We start from the raw sequence: 17,555 nt of genomic DNA on the forward strand, positions 1-17,555 counted from the left end.
TGCGATGGAGCACCAGTTAAGACATGAAACTTGCAGATCCTGCTCAAGGTTACAAATACATACAGTTAACGGATTCATGCAAGGAAAACAATGCAAATTGTGCACATTAAGTATGAGCAGGAAGTCATTTTATAAGAAAATATTTATTTGGCAAAGCAGTTTGCAATTTTGACCTAAAGTGTGGCATGAAAAACATCCTTGGCAAAACTTAAAAGGTTAAAGATCGGACTCTGATATCACCGGAATGTTGAGGTTTTGGACAGTAACGGCAGAATTTGTTCAAAAGTACAACAAATCAAACGGGATTTATGAAAAACCTTTTGTGCTTTGATGTTTTCTTAGTGTAGTAATGGATTGACGTCCTCTTCAATCACACAATGACAGTCTGAATCTCCACCTCCTGGGGCGTGGTGATGACGTACTCCTCCTGCTGCTGCACCAGCTGTATTTCCTCCGCCTCGACCGCTTCCCCTGTGGTAACCACAGCAACCGTCTCCTCCGTAGTCTCAATGGCCTCTGCCAGCAGCGTGCCATCGCTGATGGCCGAGGCAAGAGTCATGGCCACCTGTTCCGTAAGGCTCTCGGGCGTGGCGATGGTGATGGTGTCACCGCAGTCGGTGATAGATGCGCCCTCCTCGTCGGTGACCGTGTTGCGTACGATGATCTGGTGGCTTCCTGTGCCGCCTGCGCTGTGGGACTGGCTGACGATGCGCTGCACCACTTTCATAATGTGGTTGCCCATCTACGTGTAGAAATGAGGTTAGGGAATCATGTGACAAACACTGGAGACAAGGCGGTAACTGTTTGGTAACAGCAGAAAGGACACGCACAAATACAAATAGACGGTGTGGACATTGAAAGGGTGAACGAAAATACATTTCTGGGGATCACAATAGATGAAAATATGAGCTGGAAACCTCATATTACAAATATACAACATAAGGTGGTCAGAAATATTTCAATATTGAACAAAGCAAAATTTGTTCTCAATCAGAAATCACTCCACACGTTTTATTGCTCTCTGGTTCTACCATATCTTATTGACAAACTTAACTTGACTTATTGTGTGGAAATATGGGGTAATAACTATAAAAGCAATCTTCACTCGCTAAATGTACTGCAAAAAAGGTCAGTAAGGATAATTCATAATGCCGCCTACAGAGAACATACTAACTCCTTATTTCTAAAATCACAAATACTTAAACTTGCTGATATAGTTCATCTTCAAACAGCTAAAATAATGCATAAGGCTAAAAATAACCAATTAGCTAAAAATGTCATCCAATACTTCTCTACAAGAGAGGAGAAATATGATCTCAGGGAAGAACTACATTTGAAACACTTATATGCTAGGACTACGTTAAAAAGCCATAGCATTTCAGTATGTGGAATCAAACTATGGAATGGATTGAGTAAGACCCTCAAACAATGCACAACGATGAGCCAATTCAAGAAACAATACAAGCAGTTGATGTTTGCTAAATACAAGGATGAAGAGTCTTGAACCAGTCATGATGTGCTATACATATCACTATATTGACACTTACTATGGTACCCATTATGTCATTGGATGCTCATATCACCTCGGACTTCGGTACGAGACAAAAAATAAATCAAAAACAAAAACGTAAACTATATTAGGAAAGCAGGAAGTGAACAAATGTAACAGTTACTGATTGTAAAAGTAGCTTTGCTTCTTCCTACTCCTTTTGGACATGTGGAACTGTGAACTGATTATGTGATGCATTCAATTGTAATCTGATGCATGTTCAAATGAAATTAAACCATTACCATTACTTTCTATGCTACTAAACAAGAAAATCAGAGAATGAATTGCCGATACTGACCTCATTTTGGCTGTCCTGAATGAGTGTGACCTTTTCTTCCTGCACTTCCTCTTCTGTTTGAGTCTGAGGGATATAGAAAAGCAGCATGAGTGGTACTATAAACCCCTGAAATATATTTAAAAGCTATGGCATGACAATGGGGGGGATTATCTACACTGTAAACCCGAATAAGTTAGCAGAACTAAAAAAAAAGTGAGGCAATCAGTTGCCACATTTTTTTTTGAGTTCATAAACTCCTCCAAACTGGGGTTTAGAACATTCAGAAATTTGTCCATTCTATTACCTATACATCCCCTCAAAATTATATTTATAAGGAAATGAAAATATTTGTATTATAATTTAACATCAGCTGTAAGGGCTAATAATTGAGGTCAACGGGCAGCACGGTGGGCGAGTGGTTAGCGGGCAGACCTCACAGCTAGGAAACCAGGGTTCAATTCCACCCTCGGCCATCTCTGTGTGGAGTTTGCATGTTCTCCCCGTGCATGTGTGGGTTTTCTCGGATTACTCCGGTTTCCTCCCACATTCCAAAAACATGCTAGGTTAATTGGCGACTCCAAATTGTCCATAGGTATGAATGTGAGTGTGAATGGTTGTTTGTCTATATGTGCCCTGTGATTGGCTGGCCACCAGTCCAGGGTGTACCCCGCCTCTTGCCTGAAGTCAGCTGGGATAGGCTCCAGCAACGCTCGTAAAAAATGAATTAATTAATTTTAACCATCAACTCTTTATCATCTCCTATAAAGTCGGTTTCGCAGCTAGCGGCATAAACCGTAAGTTCTTCTAAGTATGCCTGGAGGCTGGCTGTGGGTGGAATACATTAAAATAGACAGTTTTCTTGGGAAGCACGAAATGCAAAGAAATAAAGCTGAATAGGTGCAGATTCTGGAAGATCTATATTTTTCCATTTTGTTTTAATACAGGATTAAATACTTAAATATTAAATAGGTTGTTTGTCTATATGTGCCCTGTGATTGGCTGACGACCAGTCAAGGGTGTACCCCGCCTCTTGCCCGAAGACAGCTGGGATAGGCTCCAGCGCCCACCGCGACCCTCGTGAGGATAAGCAGTAGAAAATGAATGCATGAATGAATGGAGGTCAACCAAGACCTCTATGACCTTTGACCTAGACCTTTTTCTGCATTCTCACTTTGATGATGTACTCTTGGGTATCTGCTACAACAGAAGAGAATTCCACCAGCACAGCATGAGGGTCTTCTGCGATGATGGCAGCAGTGGCCAGGTTATCTGCAGGAACCTGCTCCTCGGTGACCTCCTCCTGATGCTTGCTAGATTCTTCCTTATGGCAGCCTCCTAGTAGAAATCATATCACAGCCTCCATTACTAAGCTTGTTCACATCAAAAGCTCGTCTGTCTCTTGTCTGACAATACTGACCTTTAGCACGCATGTGACGATTGAGAGTGCCGTGCTCGGCGAAGCCCCGTCCGCATTTCGGACACTTAAAGGGCTTCTCACCAGTGTGGTGGCGAGTGTGTCGCACCAGGGAACCTTTCTCTCTGAATCCTCTTAAGCAGAACTGACACACATATGGTTTCTCCTCGCCATGGGTGCGCTGATGCACCTGCAGAGCATTCTAACAAGAGCCAGACACGTGTTAACAATGGCATGTTTTGGGACCTTTTATGTAATGTGTCGTGCACCTTGGTTTTGTATCCTTTCATGCATCTCGCACAGTGGTAGGGCCTTTCATCCGAGTGGGCCTTCATATGTTCCCGGACATGTCCGACGGTTTTATATAGCTTGCCACATTCCCCGCACTTGTACCGCCTTTCACTGACGTGGACGTCCATGTGTTTCTTCAGCAGGTACCCGCTCAGGAAGTCCCTCTGGCAGAGGGTGCACTTAAAGGGCTTGTAACCTGAAACAATACAATTCTGTTTCGTCAACTTATAATGACACTTTTGAGCGTTCACTAGTGGAAGTGAACTTACCTGAATGACCTTTGACATGAAAACGGAAGTAGTTCAAGCCCTTAAAGGAGCGACTGCAGTGCGGACATGTGTACATTTTTGAGGATGTCTGAGCTGCTTCCTTTAAAACAAACAAATAGCTTTGTTATCTTAGCTTGACGTGTTCACTTGTTTACAAGAAATGGAGGATGAGTGTTTGGCATGCAGGCCTCACAGCTAGGAGACCCAAGTTCAATTCCACCCATGGCCATCTCTATGTGGAGTTTGCATGTTCTCCCCGTGCATGCGTGGGTTTTCGCCGGGTACTCCGGTTTCCTCCCACATTCCAAAAACATGCTAGGTTAATTGGCGACTCCAAATTGTCCATAGGTATGAATGTGAGTGTGAATGGTTGTTTGTCTATATGTGCCCTGTGATTGGCTGGCGACCAGTCCAGGGTGTACCCTGCCTCTCGTCCCAAGACAGCTGGGATAGGTTCCCGCACCCGTGCGACCCTCGTGAGGAAAGATGGTAGATAATGAATGAATGAATGAAAACTTGTCTAAGCAGGCTGCACGGCGTAAGAGTGGCTAGCACACCGGCCTCACAGCTAGGAGCCCCTAGTTCAATTCCAAAAACATGCTAGGTTAATTGGTGACTCCAAATTGTCCATAGGTATGAATGTGAGTGTGAATGGTTGTTTGTCTATATATGCCCTGTGATTGGCTGGCCACCAGTCCAGGGTGTACCTCTCGCTGGAAGACAGCTGTGATAGGCTCCCGCACCCCCTGCGACCCTCGTAAGGATAAGCGGTACAAAATGAATAAATGAACACAAAGCGACATTTCAGCTTACCTCGGTCACCATTTCCACAAACTCCTCTTTAACTTGGATTTCGGCACCCTCAGCTTCAGGACACTCCACAACCATTTTCTCCAGCTCCTCTGTTGCATGTGGAGTTTGCGCCACTTCCTCTGTTCTCAAAGCGATGCCGGAGTTGAGGATGGCCTGGCAGATGAGGCTATCGCCCGCTGCTGCAGCGGCCGCAAGAGCTTCTGCCTGCGACTGCTCCACCATCACCTGTACCAAGATGCAGCATCCATTTTAGATTCTTCCTAATTTAATAATTATCATCTACATCCACTGGCCTTCCGTACACTCACCTGTTGCTCCTGCGTGGTGCCATCTACCTCCATGGTGAAGTGAACCTGGTGGATGATCTCCGGGGAACCCGGCTCCACCAAACTGACGACGGCTGTCTGAGCCTCCACAACCTGCTCCTCCTGTGGCTGCTCTTCCACCACGACCACCTCCTGCTGCTGCTCGGCCAGTGCTGCAGTTTCACCTTCCACTCCTGGACAAGTCACACAGGCCTCACAGGCTTCAATTCATCAAAACAACTATCAATTAACTTACTAGAAAGCAATATCATTTAGGTTAAAAGTGACATTTTAGCTCATTTTTAATGATATTCTTATAACTGAATGAAATCAATTCCACTACTAGCCCAAAAATTCATTTTCTGAAGCATATTTGTGGAGTTTTCTGCTCACCTCGAAGTTTATTATCACTCTTAGACCTTTTTTAGAAGTGTGTTGGGACAATGATCAACAAACTTGGATATCTAGACTCAATGTTATTACCAGTAAATTATAGTTTGATTGTTTTGTCCCCAGGCTGCACGGTGGACGAGTGGTTAGCGCACAGACCTCACAGCTAGGAGACCCGAGTTCAATCCCACTCTCGGTCATCTCTGTGTGGAGTTTGCATGTTCTCCCCATGCATGCGTGGGTTTTCTCCGGGTACTCCGGTTTCCTCCCACATTCCAAAAACATGCTAGGTTCATTGGCGACTGAATGAATGTGAGTGTGAATGGTTGTTTGTCTATATGTGCCCTGTGATTGGCTGGCGACCAGTCCAGGGTGTACCAGACCTCTTGCCCGAAGACAGCTGGGATAGGCTCCAGCACCCCCGCGACCTTCGTGAGGATAAGCGGTAGAAAATGAATGAATGAATGTTTTGTCCCCGCTATGTATTGAGGGCTGCAACTAAATGGTTGCAATTTGCGGCTGAAATATGAGACATTGCGAGTGAATTTTTTTTTGTCTGTGCTGTAGAGTTGAACAGGAACGTCGCTTATTACCGTGAGAACGAAAAATTGTCTTTGAAATGGGTAGTCTATCGACGCCAGCGTGTGTGATCGTTCATGCTTGACTCACATTGACTATTCTACCATTTTACACATTTACACATTTTGCCTGGCCGCACGACCTCGCTGGTGGCAGCTAGCTAGCTAGCAAGCTTTGGCACTTTCCAGTTGGAAGCACACCACACACATTTACCATGACATGCAGGAGGTAGGTGCTGCTCTAGGGTTAATACCTTTCTTTAATCCATCCTTGCTGACAAGTATCTCCTTGTACTGAACAAAACGAATCTTCTCCGTGCAAGGAGTGAGGGACTTGAGGTGTCTGGTGAGGGCTCCCGACTCTCTGAATGACTGGCCGCAAAGCGTGCACTGGTACGGCCGCTCATCTGTACAAAAACAGGAATAGTGTTATCGTGATTTCAGTTATAGTCAATTGAGACATAAGCTATTGTGGACTTTACCAGAGTGACGGCGGTTGTGGCGACTCAGGGAGCCTTTGGTGCGGAAGGAGGCGCTGCACAGCTCACATGTAAAGTTCTTCTGGTCGCTATGAGTCTTCATGTGAGTTTTCAAGATGTTGCCCTGTTTAAACCAAATGACCGAATTAGTCACAATCCTCATTGTTTATTGTAATTATTTTGGATTCACCGTTTTAAATGTCTTTTCGCAAAGCTGGCAAATGTAGCGCCCATCTAGGTTGACTTTGTAAACAAGCTTGTCGCTGTCAGCATTGTCACAAACAGGGCCTTCAGGCTTTTCTGATGATTCGGATGCTTTTAGAGTTGTCGTTTTCTTCCTGCAGCCACGACCCAAGGCGGCGCCGCCTTCATCTGATAAGAAAACACAGCACTTGCTTGTTGATACAGCTCTAGTTTTGCATAAGACTTTGGTACGTTGGTACACTCACTGTTATCTGGCTCACTTGGGACAGCTTCTTGTCCTGTTTTCACCTCTTGGGGGACAACTTTGGTAGTGTCAACCTGTTGAAACGGCAGTGTTGTGCTGTATTGTACTTCTGATTAAAATAAGGGTTTGATAATACGCACCACTTGGTCTTCACCCTGGCAGCTCGCCTCACGTCTGCAGCTCTGATGCAGCTTGTGCTGAATGAAAGCGTCCAAGGTGGAAAACTCGCTTTGACAGCGTCCACATTTATGCACGTCTTCATCTAAACACAAAAGAAAGTAATACAGAATTTAAATTGAAAGCTTTTAGCGAACCATACTGGCATGCACACCTGACTGTACAAGAAAGCACAGCTAACTTGGTAACGAGAGATAGCGGCTAGCTGCTGCTAACTATGCTAACTACGTATTCCTATGTAGGCCCAAACACCAAGACTCAATATTTAAAGGTTGTTTAGAGAGTAAACAGGCTTACCTTCATCGCCGAGAGTAGTGTGTATGGTGATAGTTCTGTTGCCGTCCTCCGTTTGTTGTCTCGTTTTTTCTGCCGTATGATTATTTTCAACATTCATGTCGTGAGAAGTCTCCGTCTCTGTCGCAACGCTGGCTGTGGGGTGGCAAATATGGCGGATTTACGACCTCGTAGTTATAGCAACCACGGGTTTCCTAAAATAAATGTAATCGGAATTTACTTGTGAATTAGGTTTTCAATAATTAGTGTGTAGCGTTTGTATAAATACGTATTTAGAATTGTATTTAAGTCATTAAAAATATGAAGATAGGAACAAATTTGTCTAAAAAAAATGACTTGTGTGTTAATTTCTTTGGACGTTTAAAAGCCTTTTTTAACCAGTCTTAGCATGTTGTGTTCAATAAATATGAAAGTATTCCCGCTCATGGAGTACAAACACTTTACGACACAAAAGTAAACAACGAATCACTTTATGGCAACAAATATGGCGTCTCACTTCAGCGGTGTGTTGCAGTTGACAGATCTCGACGATTTCATCACACCGTCTCAGGTTATTAAAACATACTTTGACATGTTTTCAGGCGGGATTTGTTTTGTGAGATGTTTTGTGATATCTAACAAATGAGAAAAGCTGATTACAAACACAGCGAATAATCATTACATATTACTATGCGTGTTATGTCAGTGACATTGCTTGATCGACTTATAACATAAAAACAGTGGTAATTTCTCATTATGTAACGGACATCAAAATATGAAATCATTTAATAGTAACTCATAGGAAAAGCGTTTGTTCGTCTACGTCCTGTTGGGTAAGGGGAGGGTTCGTGTTAACTAACTGCGCAACATGAAGCTAAAGGTTGCAGTCATGTGTATTTAAGTCTTAAGTAAGTCTTATTGCAAATAGTCAAATTACCCTACAGTAAACCCTCAATCCCTTCCATAGTTTCTAACATCACAAATACTTAAACTTGCTGATATAGTTCATCTTCAAACAGCTAAAATAATGCATAAGGCTAAAAATAACCAATCAGCTAAAAATGTCATCCAATACTTCTCTACAAGAGAGGAGAAATATGATCTCAGGGAAGAACTACATTTGAAACACTTATATCCTAGGACTACGTTAAAAAGCCATAGCATTTCAGTATGTGGAATCAAACTATGGAATGGATTGAGTAAGACCCTCAAACAATGCACAACGATGAGCCAATTCAAGAAACAATACAAGCAGTTGATGTTTGCTAAATACAAGGATGAAGAGTCTTGAACCAGTCATGATGTGCTATACATATCACTATATTGACACTTACTATGGTACCCATTATGTCATTGGATGGTCATATCACCTCGTACTTCGGTACGTGACAAAAAAAAAAACTATATTAGGAAAGCAGGAAGTGAACAAATGTAACAGTTACTGATTGTAAAAACACCAGATCGAGGGGTAGGATTTAATAAGCTTTGCTTCTTCCTACTCCTTTTGGACATTGTGAACTGATTATGTGATGCATTCAATTGTAATCTGATGCATGTTCAAATGAAATAAATCCATTCCATAGTTTGATTCCACATACTGAAATGCTATGGCTTTTTAACATAGTCCTAGCATATAAGTGTTTCAAATGTAGTTCTTCCCTCAGATCATATTTCTCCTCTCTTGTAGAGAAGTAGTGGATGACATTTTTAGCTAATTGGTTATTTTTAGCCAGTTAGCCCAACTGGACAACATTTTAAAGAATATTGCTATTTGACCAATTTCTGAACATTTGTACTGTATTTTAGAGTAGTAGATGCTCAGTGTATTCTATATTTCATGTACATTTTGCAGGAATGTGTCAAACCTGTAAAGGTAGAGAAGAAAGCAGGCAAATCTGTGGCAAAAATCCAGATAGAAGACGATGGCAGTTATGTCCAAATCAACCAAGTGAGTACAGTAGTCATGCATAATCTTTTGTGTTTTGGAGTGGTGTTGTGATGTTTTTTGCTTATAGGAGGGCCAGAAGCAGAAGCTACAGAAAGCCAAGATCACACTGAATGACTGCTTGGCCTGTAGCGGCTGTATCACTTCTGCGGAGAGCGTCCTCATCACACAGCAAAGCCACGAGGAACTCTTCAAAGTGCTACGCAACAACAAGGTCGAGATTGCTGTGCTTGTATTATGTTTATGCATAGATACTTTACAAACATACTCCTTCCACAGGTGAGCGAGATGGAGAAGAAGATCGTGGTGGTGTCCATGTCACCTCAGTCCAGAGCCTCCCTCGCTGCATTTTTCGGCCTCAGCAGCAGCGACACGGGAAGGAGGCTCACTTCTTTCTTCAAAGGCCTCGGTAAGTATTCTGTTCGATTTTGCAGGAGTTTGCTCAAAAGAGCAGAGCATGCGTGTCGCTTAGTGGATATTTTTTCCTTAAAACAGCACAGCAATCCTGACATATGAAGTATCTTTGATGAGCATTTTTGCAGTAGGTCCTCAAAGTACTCCTGTAATATTAAGGACCTTTAACGTTTAGCTGTAAAAGCAGCAGAGATCCTACCATATAGAGGATCTTTGACTAACATTTTTGCCTTTTGCACAGCTGAAATGATGGCAATCATTATGGGATTGCAATGGATAAAGGAAGTTAAACCAGAGAGAGTGGTATGTTGCGTCGACTCTTTGTCAGCCTTATACAGTATTAAAAGTATGAAATCAAGTAGAGATGATTTATTATTGGAAATACACCAAAGCCTATTCCAATTAAGAATGCTAAAAAAAAGAAATAAGATTCTGCTGGGTGCCTGCACATATCGGAATGGAGGGAAATGAGGGAGCTTATCGAATTGCTAAGAGAGGGACTAGAATGATGGACATGATTAATGTACCTATGGGTAAAGGAGAAATAAAGGCAATTATCAAAAGACAAATCATGGAAAAATGGCAAAGCGATAAAAAGGGAAGGCAATACCACAAAGTACAAAAAGATGTTAAAAGACAACAGGTGAAGATGAAAAACAGAAAAGAGGAAACTGTCCTAACAAGGCTACAATTTGATCATACTGGGTTAAATAAAACATTGTTTTTAGTAGTTAAACGCACATGTGGAGTATGTATAGAATATAAGGCCATAGAAAATGTGTAGTACTACATTGTAAAGAATTACTAAAATAGGAAAGGTATGGAGCATGGAGAGTATATTAGGGACAGTTGGTGAGGGTGTTAGAAAAATACAGAGGGCGGTGATAAGGTGTTTAAAGGACACAGGACTGTATAAAATAATATAGATTATTAAAATAATTACAATTATCATGATTATAGAATATTAGAATATTTATTAACAGTATTAGTAGAAGTAATATCATTTGATATCTCTACTACTCATCTGAGCATTAATGGTAAGTTTTATTTCATTTGAACATGCATCAGATTACAATTGAATGCATCACATAATCAGTTCACAGTTCCACATGTCCAAAAGGAGTAGGAAGAAGCAAAGCTTATTAAATCCTACCCCTCCATCTGGTACTTTTACAATAAGTAACTGTTACATTTGTTCACTTCCTGCTTTCCTAATATGGTTTAAGTATTTTTTTTTTATTTTTTGTCACGTACCGAAGTACGAGGTGATATGAGCATCCAATGACATAATGGGTACCATAGTAAGTGTCAATATAGTGATATGTATAGCACATCATGACTGGTTCAAGACTCTTCATCCTTGTATTTAGCAAACATCAACTGCTTGTATTGTTTCTTGAATTGGCTCATCGTTGTGCATTGTTTGAGGGTCTTACTCAATCCATTCCATAGTTTGATTCCACATACTGAAATGCTATGGCTTTTTAACGTAGTCCTAGCATATAGTAAGTGTTTCAAATGTACTTCTTCCCTGAGATCATATTTCTCCTCTCTTGTAGAGAAGTATTGGATGACATTTTTAGCTAATTGGTTGTTTTTAGCCTTATGCATTATTTTAGCTGTTTGAAGATGAACTATATCAGCAAGTTTAAGGATTTGTGATTTTAGAAATAAGGAGTTAGTATGTTCTCTGTAGGCGGCATGATGAATTATCCTTACTACCCTTTTTTGCAGTACATTTAGCAAGTGAAGATTGCTTTTATAGTTATTAGCCCATATTTCCACACAATAAGTAAGATATGGTAGAACCAGAGAGCAATAAAGATTGTGGAGTGATTTCTGATTGAGAAAAAATTTTGCTTTGTTCAATATTGAAATATTTCTGGCCACCTTATGTTGTATATTTGTAATATCATATTTTCATCTATTGTGATCCCCTTTAAGTAAGTAAAGTGCCCATAGCTACATATTCTGGTACAGTAGGTGGCGGTATGCACCTTTTTTCAAGTCATGGATGCAACCCACCATTAAACCAAAAGAAGAAGAAGATTTTTGCCTTTGGATACCTACCTGAAGTCACTAGATGGTGTATTTTCACTGTGTTGGTTTTGTAGGTGTTCACCATGTGTTTGACACAAGCTTCAGTCGGACCTTCAGCCTGCTGGAAAGCCAGCGAGAGTTTGTGGAGCGTTTCCAAAGGAAGGAGCAGGACAGCAATGCCCTGCCTATGTTGACATCAGCATGTCCAGGTAAAGCGACTGGGAAAACATATCACAGTATATGATAAAAAAAAAAACCTTTCATCAACATTCTACTACATTAATATCGCCCCTGCTTGGTGTGTTTTGATCAGGTTGGATCTGCTATGCAGAGAAAACACATGGCGAGTTTGTTCTTCCTTACATCAGCACCACTCGCTCCCCTCAGCAGATGATGGGCTCACTGGTTAAAGGATATTTTGCACAACAACAAGTATGGCTACATCTCTACTTCCGTATTTCTTATTTTGTCTTATTGCTTCTCAGTGTTCTACGGGTGTTGTGCGTTACGTGTCAGGGTCTGAGTCCACAGCAGATCTATCATGTGACGGTGATGCCCTGCTTCGATAAGAAACTGGAGGCTTCGAGGTCAGACTTCTACCTGAAAAACGCCGAGAGCAGAGAAGTGGATTGCGTCATCACTTCTGGTACACACTCCAATCGCAAAATAATTGATATCGTGTGAAAGTACATCTGAAACTTCATCTCCTCATTGTAGGAGAAGTCCAGAGAATGCTCGAGGAGGAACACGTGTCTCTTAGTGATGTAGAGGCCGCACCTTTAGATACACTGTAAGTCCTACGGCACTCCCTGTGGTGTGTTTTTGTAAAAGATGGTGTAGCATATTAGCTTTACCTTCTGTCCAGGTTCAGTAGCGTAAAAGACGAAGAGTTCCTGAGCCATGCCGGGAGCGGATCAGGTGGTTACCTCCATCACGTCTTCACCTACGCAGCCAAGCAAATATTTGGAGAAGAGGTCAAGGAACTCACCTATAAGACTCTAAGGTGAGTCTTTCGAGAATAAATCTGAAGGATTCACACTTACGTATTCCTCCATGCTTCTTCCTCAGGAATAAGGACTTCCAGGAGGTGATACTGGAGAAAGACGGCACAGTCGTGCTGAGTTTTGCTTCCACATACGGCTTTCGCAACATTCAGAACCTGGTGCAGAAACTCAAGAGGGGGAAGTCGTCGTACCACTTTGTGGAGGTCATGGCCTGTCCCTCAGGTAGGAATGTTAAACCGCACAAAACATCCACTCCCACTTTGCAATAACGGGACTCTATACTTGGGGTGTGTATTGGCAAGAATCTGGCGATACGATACATATCACGATACTAGGCTCACGATATGATATATCACGATACTGTTAACAAAGCGATATTTTTTTTGTTTTTCTTGCAGTTAAAGATTATTTCCTGGAAAAACGGAATTACACCAGCAATATGCACTTACTAAACACATTTGTATTTGATTAGAACAGTATGTTATGCTGTATCACAAACTTTCCTCTGTAAAAACTTAAAGTGTAGCATTTGGATAAATAAAGCTTTAACATCCAGCTTTAACTTTACAAAAAAAACATGAAAAGAAATAAATTAAATGATGTCTCAAGATCCTGCTCAAATGTTCACATTCTATTAGCTGTGAAAAAATGCACAGTATACAGTCCCTGACTTATCCACCATCAGAAGAGTATTTTTAACTAACATCAGTAAAAAGTCCTTTTAGGATGCTTGAAATAACCATTATTTAACAAAATAGTGATATCAATTTGAAAAACAAAATACCTGCAATATCACAGTACTACTTTTGTAGTACACAAAAGGACCTTCGCATTGCTTGCTAGCGGCAGGTCCTCATGGTGTCTCGCTAAGTGGACTTATTATTATTCTCCAATACACGACACATTTTCCAAACAGCATGGGTTTTGTCAATTTCTGCACACCCTACTTTGTGTAGAAATCCAAAATGTGTCCACACTTCAGCCTTGTACGCCGCAGGGGCCGCTGTTATGTGCTGGCATTCTGCCATGTTGAACTGTGTTAATGTGTGAGGACGTTTCACTCGTCAATCTCGTTCAACGTCCTTGCCTAATTGACTATGTAAGTGCTGCCACCTAACGATCGGAGGTTTAAATTAAAATCAGAAATGAACCTTTGCCGTGTCTGCACTTGAATAAATATCATATACAGTCTATGATAAATGGCAAAAAATATCCATATCATACTTTTTAATATCGATACAGTATCGTGGAACGAAGTATCGCGATATATCGCCGAAACGATATTTTCTTACACCACTACCCTATACAGAAAGACAATAGAGGGGATCTTCCTATCACTAACGTTTACTGCGGGAGTAGAATTTGATGCATTTAAGTACCGTACGTCCCAGAAAATACATCTACAACTGAAATGACTTGGTGTCATTGAACGCAACTCTTCACGGCTACAATTAAAGAGTTAATACACACAAATGTATACATAATTGTGTCCTGTCATTTATCTTTTTGATAAGATCTTTTTTAGTGATGTCCGATATTTATTGGTACCGATAATTATCGGCACAAAAATCGGTTGATATCGGTATCAGATTTTTCATACGCTGTACACAACACATATGTGTTCATTCATTGTTACACATATCGGTATCGGCTGATATTGGTATCAGAAATTGAGAGTTTGACAATATCGTTTTTTCGGCAAAAAAGCCAATATCGGACATCCTGAGTTGTTTTTTTGTTTTTTCACAGTAAAAATGGGCACGTAGTTGAAAGTGGTGACTCCAGGATCTTAATGTACTTGGACTCGACACAGGCTATTGTTGTAATCTTATGGTAAAACTCTGCAAACGTACCATGATTATTGCTGATGTTATTGTTGATTCATCCCCAGGATGTCTAAACGGAGGTGGACAGGTGAAACCCCCTCCAGGTCAGAACCCAAAAGAATTCCTCCAGAAGGTTGAGGAGCTCTACAAAGCAGAACAAACCCAAGCGCCGGAGGATGACTTGCACGTATCCGAGCTGTACCAGTCGTGGCTGCAGAGCGTGGGCGAGGAGCGCGCCAAAGAGCTGCTGCACACGGGGTACCACACGGTGGAGAAGATGACCAATGGGCTCACTATGAAATGGTGATGACAGCACAACCGTCCAATTATTTCTGATTCCTTCCGTCGGTGGAAAATAAACGAGATGTTTGACATCCTAACATCCATATCAATGCCAATTTACAGTAAATGATGTATATTATACGCTTCAATGTATAAATATTTACTTAATTTAATAAACATATTTTGACCAAATAAAAGAAACCAAAAATGTTTTGTTGATATGATTTTATTGACGAATGTCGAACATTAACATACCGGCATCCTGCTCCATAAAGCCTACTGGTAAATGGAAAGTTTTAAGACTATATTACAGTATTAGGACTGTATACGCATGAAATATGTAAAGAAATTAAACATAAGCTTATATGCTGTCCAAATTCCAGTTACTTATACAATATAAATTTACTATGAGGAATTTACTTAAGGAAAAGTGGCCTAGTGTGTTTGATTTGTGCATAACAGGCTTATTAACCTGACCATAGCTTTTGAATAATAATATTAGTGGTTTTATACTGGCCTTTTTGTGCAGACATTATTAGAATTATTAGGTCCCACCATTTATTTGTAGCATGGATGGAAGTGGATCTCAGGGTCGAAGCAGCCCCCATTCCAAAGCCAGCAAGGCGTGGTGAGGAAGTCTCTCCTTGGGCTTCTTGAATTTGTCCTTCTCTTTCCGAAGGACCCTCAGCACCTCCACAGGGTCTGTCTTACCCGTGAACTTCTGCACCCTCTCCTCCCTGCAGAGACAAAATGTCAGGAGCATGTCGGACTCAAAAAGAGTCCAGAAAATGGATGGATGGATGGATGGATAGACCGTCACAGAAGGCCGAACGTACGTGAGACGAAGAAAAGGGTTGTATTCAAACTCCTCCTGTAAGGTCGATGGCACTGTGGGTTTGTCGTCGTCATCTCTTGCCTACGGACAAATTCAGTCAGGGCACTCGGTTACACAACACAAAAATGATGCTGTCATCATTACTGGTAATGGTAATGGTTTTATTTCATTTGAACATGCATCAGATTACAATTGAATGCATCACATAATCAGTTCACAGTTCCACATGTCCAAAAGGAGTAGGAAGAAGCAAAGCTTATTAAATCCTACCCCTCCATCTGGTACTTTTACAATCAGTAACTGTTACATTTGTTCACTTCCTGCTTTCCATAATACAGTTTAAGGTTTTTTTTAAATAATGTACCTCGTACCGAAGTACAAGGTGATATGACCATCCAATGACATAATGGGTACCATAGTAAGTGTCAATATAGTGATATGTATAGCACATCATGACTGGTTCAAGACTCTTCATCCTTGTATTTAGCAAACATCAACTGCTTGTATTGTTTGTATTGTATTTAACATGCATTATTGAAATACATGAATGCCTTTTCATGCCTCACCCTGGCCCAAGAGAGCATTTCTTTAACCTTCTCATTTTCCGGCTCCACCAGCAAAGCAAATTTCAGGTTCTTTATGGTGTACTCGTGTCCGCAGAACACTTTCTACGATGAAAAAACACGACATCACAAAGGCTTGGACCATTCAAGAGCAGGAAAGTCGAGATTTACAGTATATTAATGAAAACACACGCATGAGTGCTGCCAGCCCGGAGAGTTGTGGTTTATTGAAGTGTTGCTGTCCAGTTCTGGGTGAATTCCATTCCCAAGATGATTAGGCTAGTGCAAGATAACAATGGTGCTCATGGTGCTTAAGTACTCGCTCGTATTTCCAGCTTTTACGCAAAAATGGCTGGATAGGAAATCTTAACTACACAGTAAGTTCACTGTGATGTCTTAAGGCAACATCAAGCACAAGGAGGCTTCTACTTACAGTATCTTGAGGCAAGGAGCCCAGCACCTGAGTGAGATTATGGTACATCTGCTCAGCCGTCCCCTCCAAGAACTTCCCACATCCCCCGATAAACAAAGTATCCCCTGTGGCAACCATAAGAAGGAGCGGTAAGCTTACAATAGGTGAAAATTAGCACATGACGGTACGGTTTAAAGACCTGTGAACACAGCAGGGGCATCCGTGCACTCGTCCTCCCAGATAAAGTAACACATGTGGCCAGATGTGTGGCATGGAGTAAACAGGCATCTCACGTTGATGGAGTTGAACTACAAATGGAGAAAATGTCACTACATGGGGGGAAAAAAGTGTACTTTGTGTTATACCTTGAGTTCCTGAGCGTCTGTCACTTTATCAGTCAAGCCTCCAATCCGATCATCTCCTCCATACACCTTCAATCCAGGAACCTCCTTCTGTAGAGCTTCATTCCCTCGAGCATGGTCCCTGGCCGGTGCATAATCACAATTAGTTACATGACCCAAGAAGATGGATGGGCACATACACTGTACCAGTGATGATGTGTGGTGAGAACAGCCACTAAAGTCAACTCCTCTCTCTTCACTATTTCCAGCAGCTTATAAGGGAGAAATCATTTATAAAAGAGTGAATAAAAGTTCCAAAACAACACTTGATGAAGGTTAAAGTGTGTCTTACCCGGTGAGGAACTGCAGGGTCTACAGCTAGAGCATGTTTACTCTGCTCCTCAATCACCAAGTACATGTAGTTGTCCTCCAGGATGGAGATCACCTTTACCTTCATGGTAACACTTCATACGCATGCGCACTTACAATCTAATATAGAGTGTATAGTAAATGACGAGCTCGGCGAAGCTAACAAATGGAAGCATGTGTACTTAAAGACATTACCAAAAGTAATGTTTCACGACCTAAATACTCATAAGTCAACAAAAAAGCTCACTTTGAACACACGAA

At 41.5% G+C, this 17,555-nt stretch overlaps 3 protein-coding genes across 3 annotated transcripts; 1 reads left to right on the forward strand and 2 right to left on the reverse strand.

Annotated features, from left to right (window-relative positions):
• Positions 1–124: 124 nt before the first annotated feature.
• On the reverse strand, positions 125–11,876 carry e4f1 (E4F transcription factor 1). Its single transcript, XM_058049016.2, has 15 exons — positions 11,693–11,876; positions 7,288–7,419; positions 6,954–7,075; positions 6,815–6,887; positions 6,556–6,737; positions 6,369–6,489; positions 6,141–6,293; positions 4,922–5,112; positions 4,614–4,838; positions 3,801–3,900; positions 3,510–3,727; positions 3,244–3,442; positions 2,998–3,161; positions 1,848–1,910; positions 125–742 (listed from the first exon to the last, which is right to left on the reverse strand). Exons 1-15 carry the CDS (start codon positions 11,745–11,747, stop codon positions 371–373), a joined length of 2,370 nt encoding a protein of 789 aa, XP_057904999.2. The 5' UTR covers positions 11,748–11,876; the 3' UTR covers positions 125–370.
• Positions 7,711–15,566, forward strand: narfl (nuclear prelamin A recognition factor-like). Its single transcript, XM_058049036.2, has 11 exons — positions 7,711–7,834; positions 9,116–9,211; positions 9,279–9,422; positions 9,488–9,617; positions 11,737–11,871; positions 11,976–12,094; positions 12,179–12,308; positions 12,380–12,452; positions 12,528–12,665; positions 12,731–12,888; positions 14,558–15,566. Exons 1-11 carry the CDS (start codon positions 7,757–7,759, stop codon positions 14,797–14,799), a joined length of 1,443 nt encoding a protein of 480 aa, XP_057905019.2. The 5' UTR covers positions 7,711–7,756; the 3' UTR covers positions 14,800–15,566.
• On the reverse strand, positions 14,588–17,423 carry hagh (hydroxyacylglutathione hydrolase). The gene is made up of 8 exons (XM_058049048.2): positions 17,278–17,423; positions 17,133–17,197; positions 16,950–17,067; positions 16,784–16,892; positions 16,606–16,709; positions 16,176–16,277; positions 15,611–15,690; positions 14,588–15,511 (listed from the first exon to the last, which is right to left on the reverse strand). Exons 1-8 carry the CDS (start codon positions 17,380–17,382, stop codon positions 15,361–15,363), a joined length of 834 nt encoding a protein of 277 aa, XP_057905031.2. The 5' UTR covers positions 17,383–17,423; the 3' UTR covers positions 14,588–15,360.
• Positions 17,424–17,555: the final 132 nt, after the last annotated feature.

Source organism: Doryrhamphus excisus, linkage group LG16 (genome assembly GCF_037039965.1).
Source record: "Doryrhamphus excisus strain RoL-2023G ecotype Guam linkage group LG16, RoL_Dexc_Guam_v1.1, whole genome shotgun sequence".
NCBI classification, from domain to species: Eukaryota; Metazoa; Chordata; class Actinopteri; order Syngnathiformes; family Syngnathidae; genus Doryrhamphus; species Doryrhamphus excisus.

Bases quoted from the DNA above. Each gene is read 5' to 3' on its own strand.
- narfl (XM_058049036.2), top strand. From the start codon at position 7,757: ATGGCAACAAATATGGCGTCTCACTTCAGCGGTGTGTTGCAGTTGACA. The intron at 9,212-9,278 runs GTGAGTACAGTA...TTTTGCTTATAG, and splicing joins GTTATGTCCAAATCAACCAA to GAGGGCCAGAAGCAGAAGCT. The intron at 12,095-12,178 runs GTATGGCTACAT...GTTACGTGTCAG, and splicing joins GATATTTTGCACAACAACAA to GGTCTGAGTCCACAGCAGAT.
- e4f1 (XM_058049016.2), bottom strand. From the start codon at position 11,747: ATGGTGAACACCTACAAAACCAACACAGTGAAAATACACCATCTAGTG. The intron at 7,420-11,692 runs GTAGGTATCCAA...GCCACCCCACAG, and splicing joins ACACCATCTAGTGACTTCAG to CCAGCGTTGCGACAGAGACG. The intron at 1,911-2,997 runs GTGAGAATGCAG...TATATCCCTCAG, and splicing joins CCCAAGAGTACATCATCAAA to ACTCAAACAGAAGAGGAAGT.
- hagh (XM_058049048.2), bottom strand. From the start codon at position 17,382: ATGAAGGTAAAGGTGATCTCCATCCTGGAGGACAACTACATGTACTTG. The intron at 17,068-17,132 runs GTACAGTGTATG...TGCACCGGCCAG, and splicing joins CTCACCACACATCATCACTG to GGACCATGCTCGAGGGAATG. The intron at 15,691-16,175 runs GTGAGGCATGAA...ATTTGTCCGTAG, and splicing joins AAATGCTCTCTTGGGCCAGG to GCAAGAGATGACGACGACAA.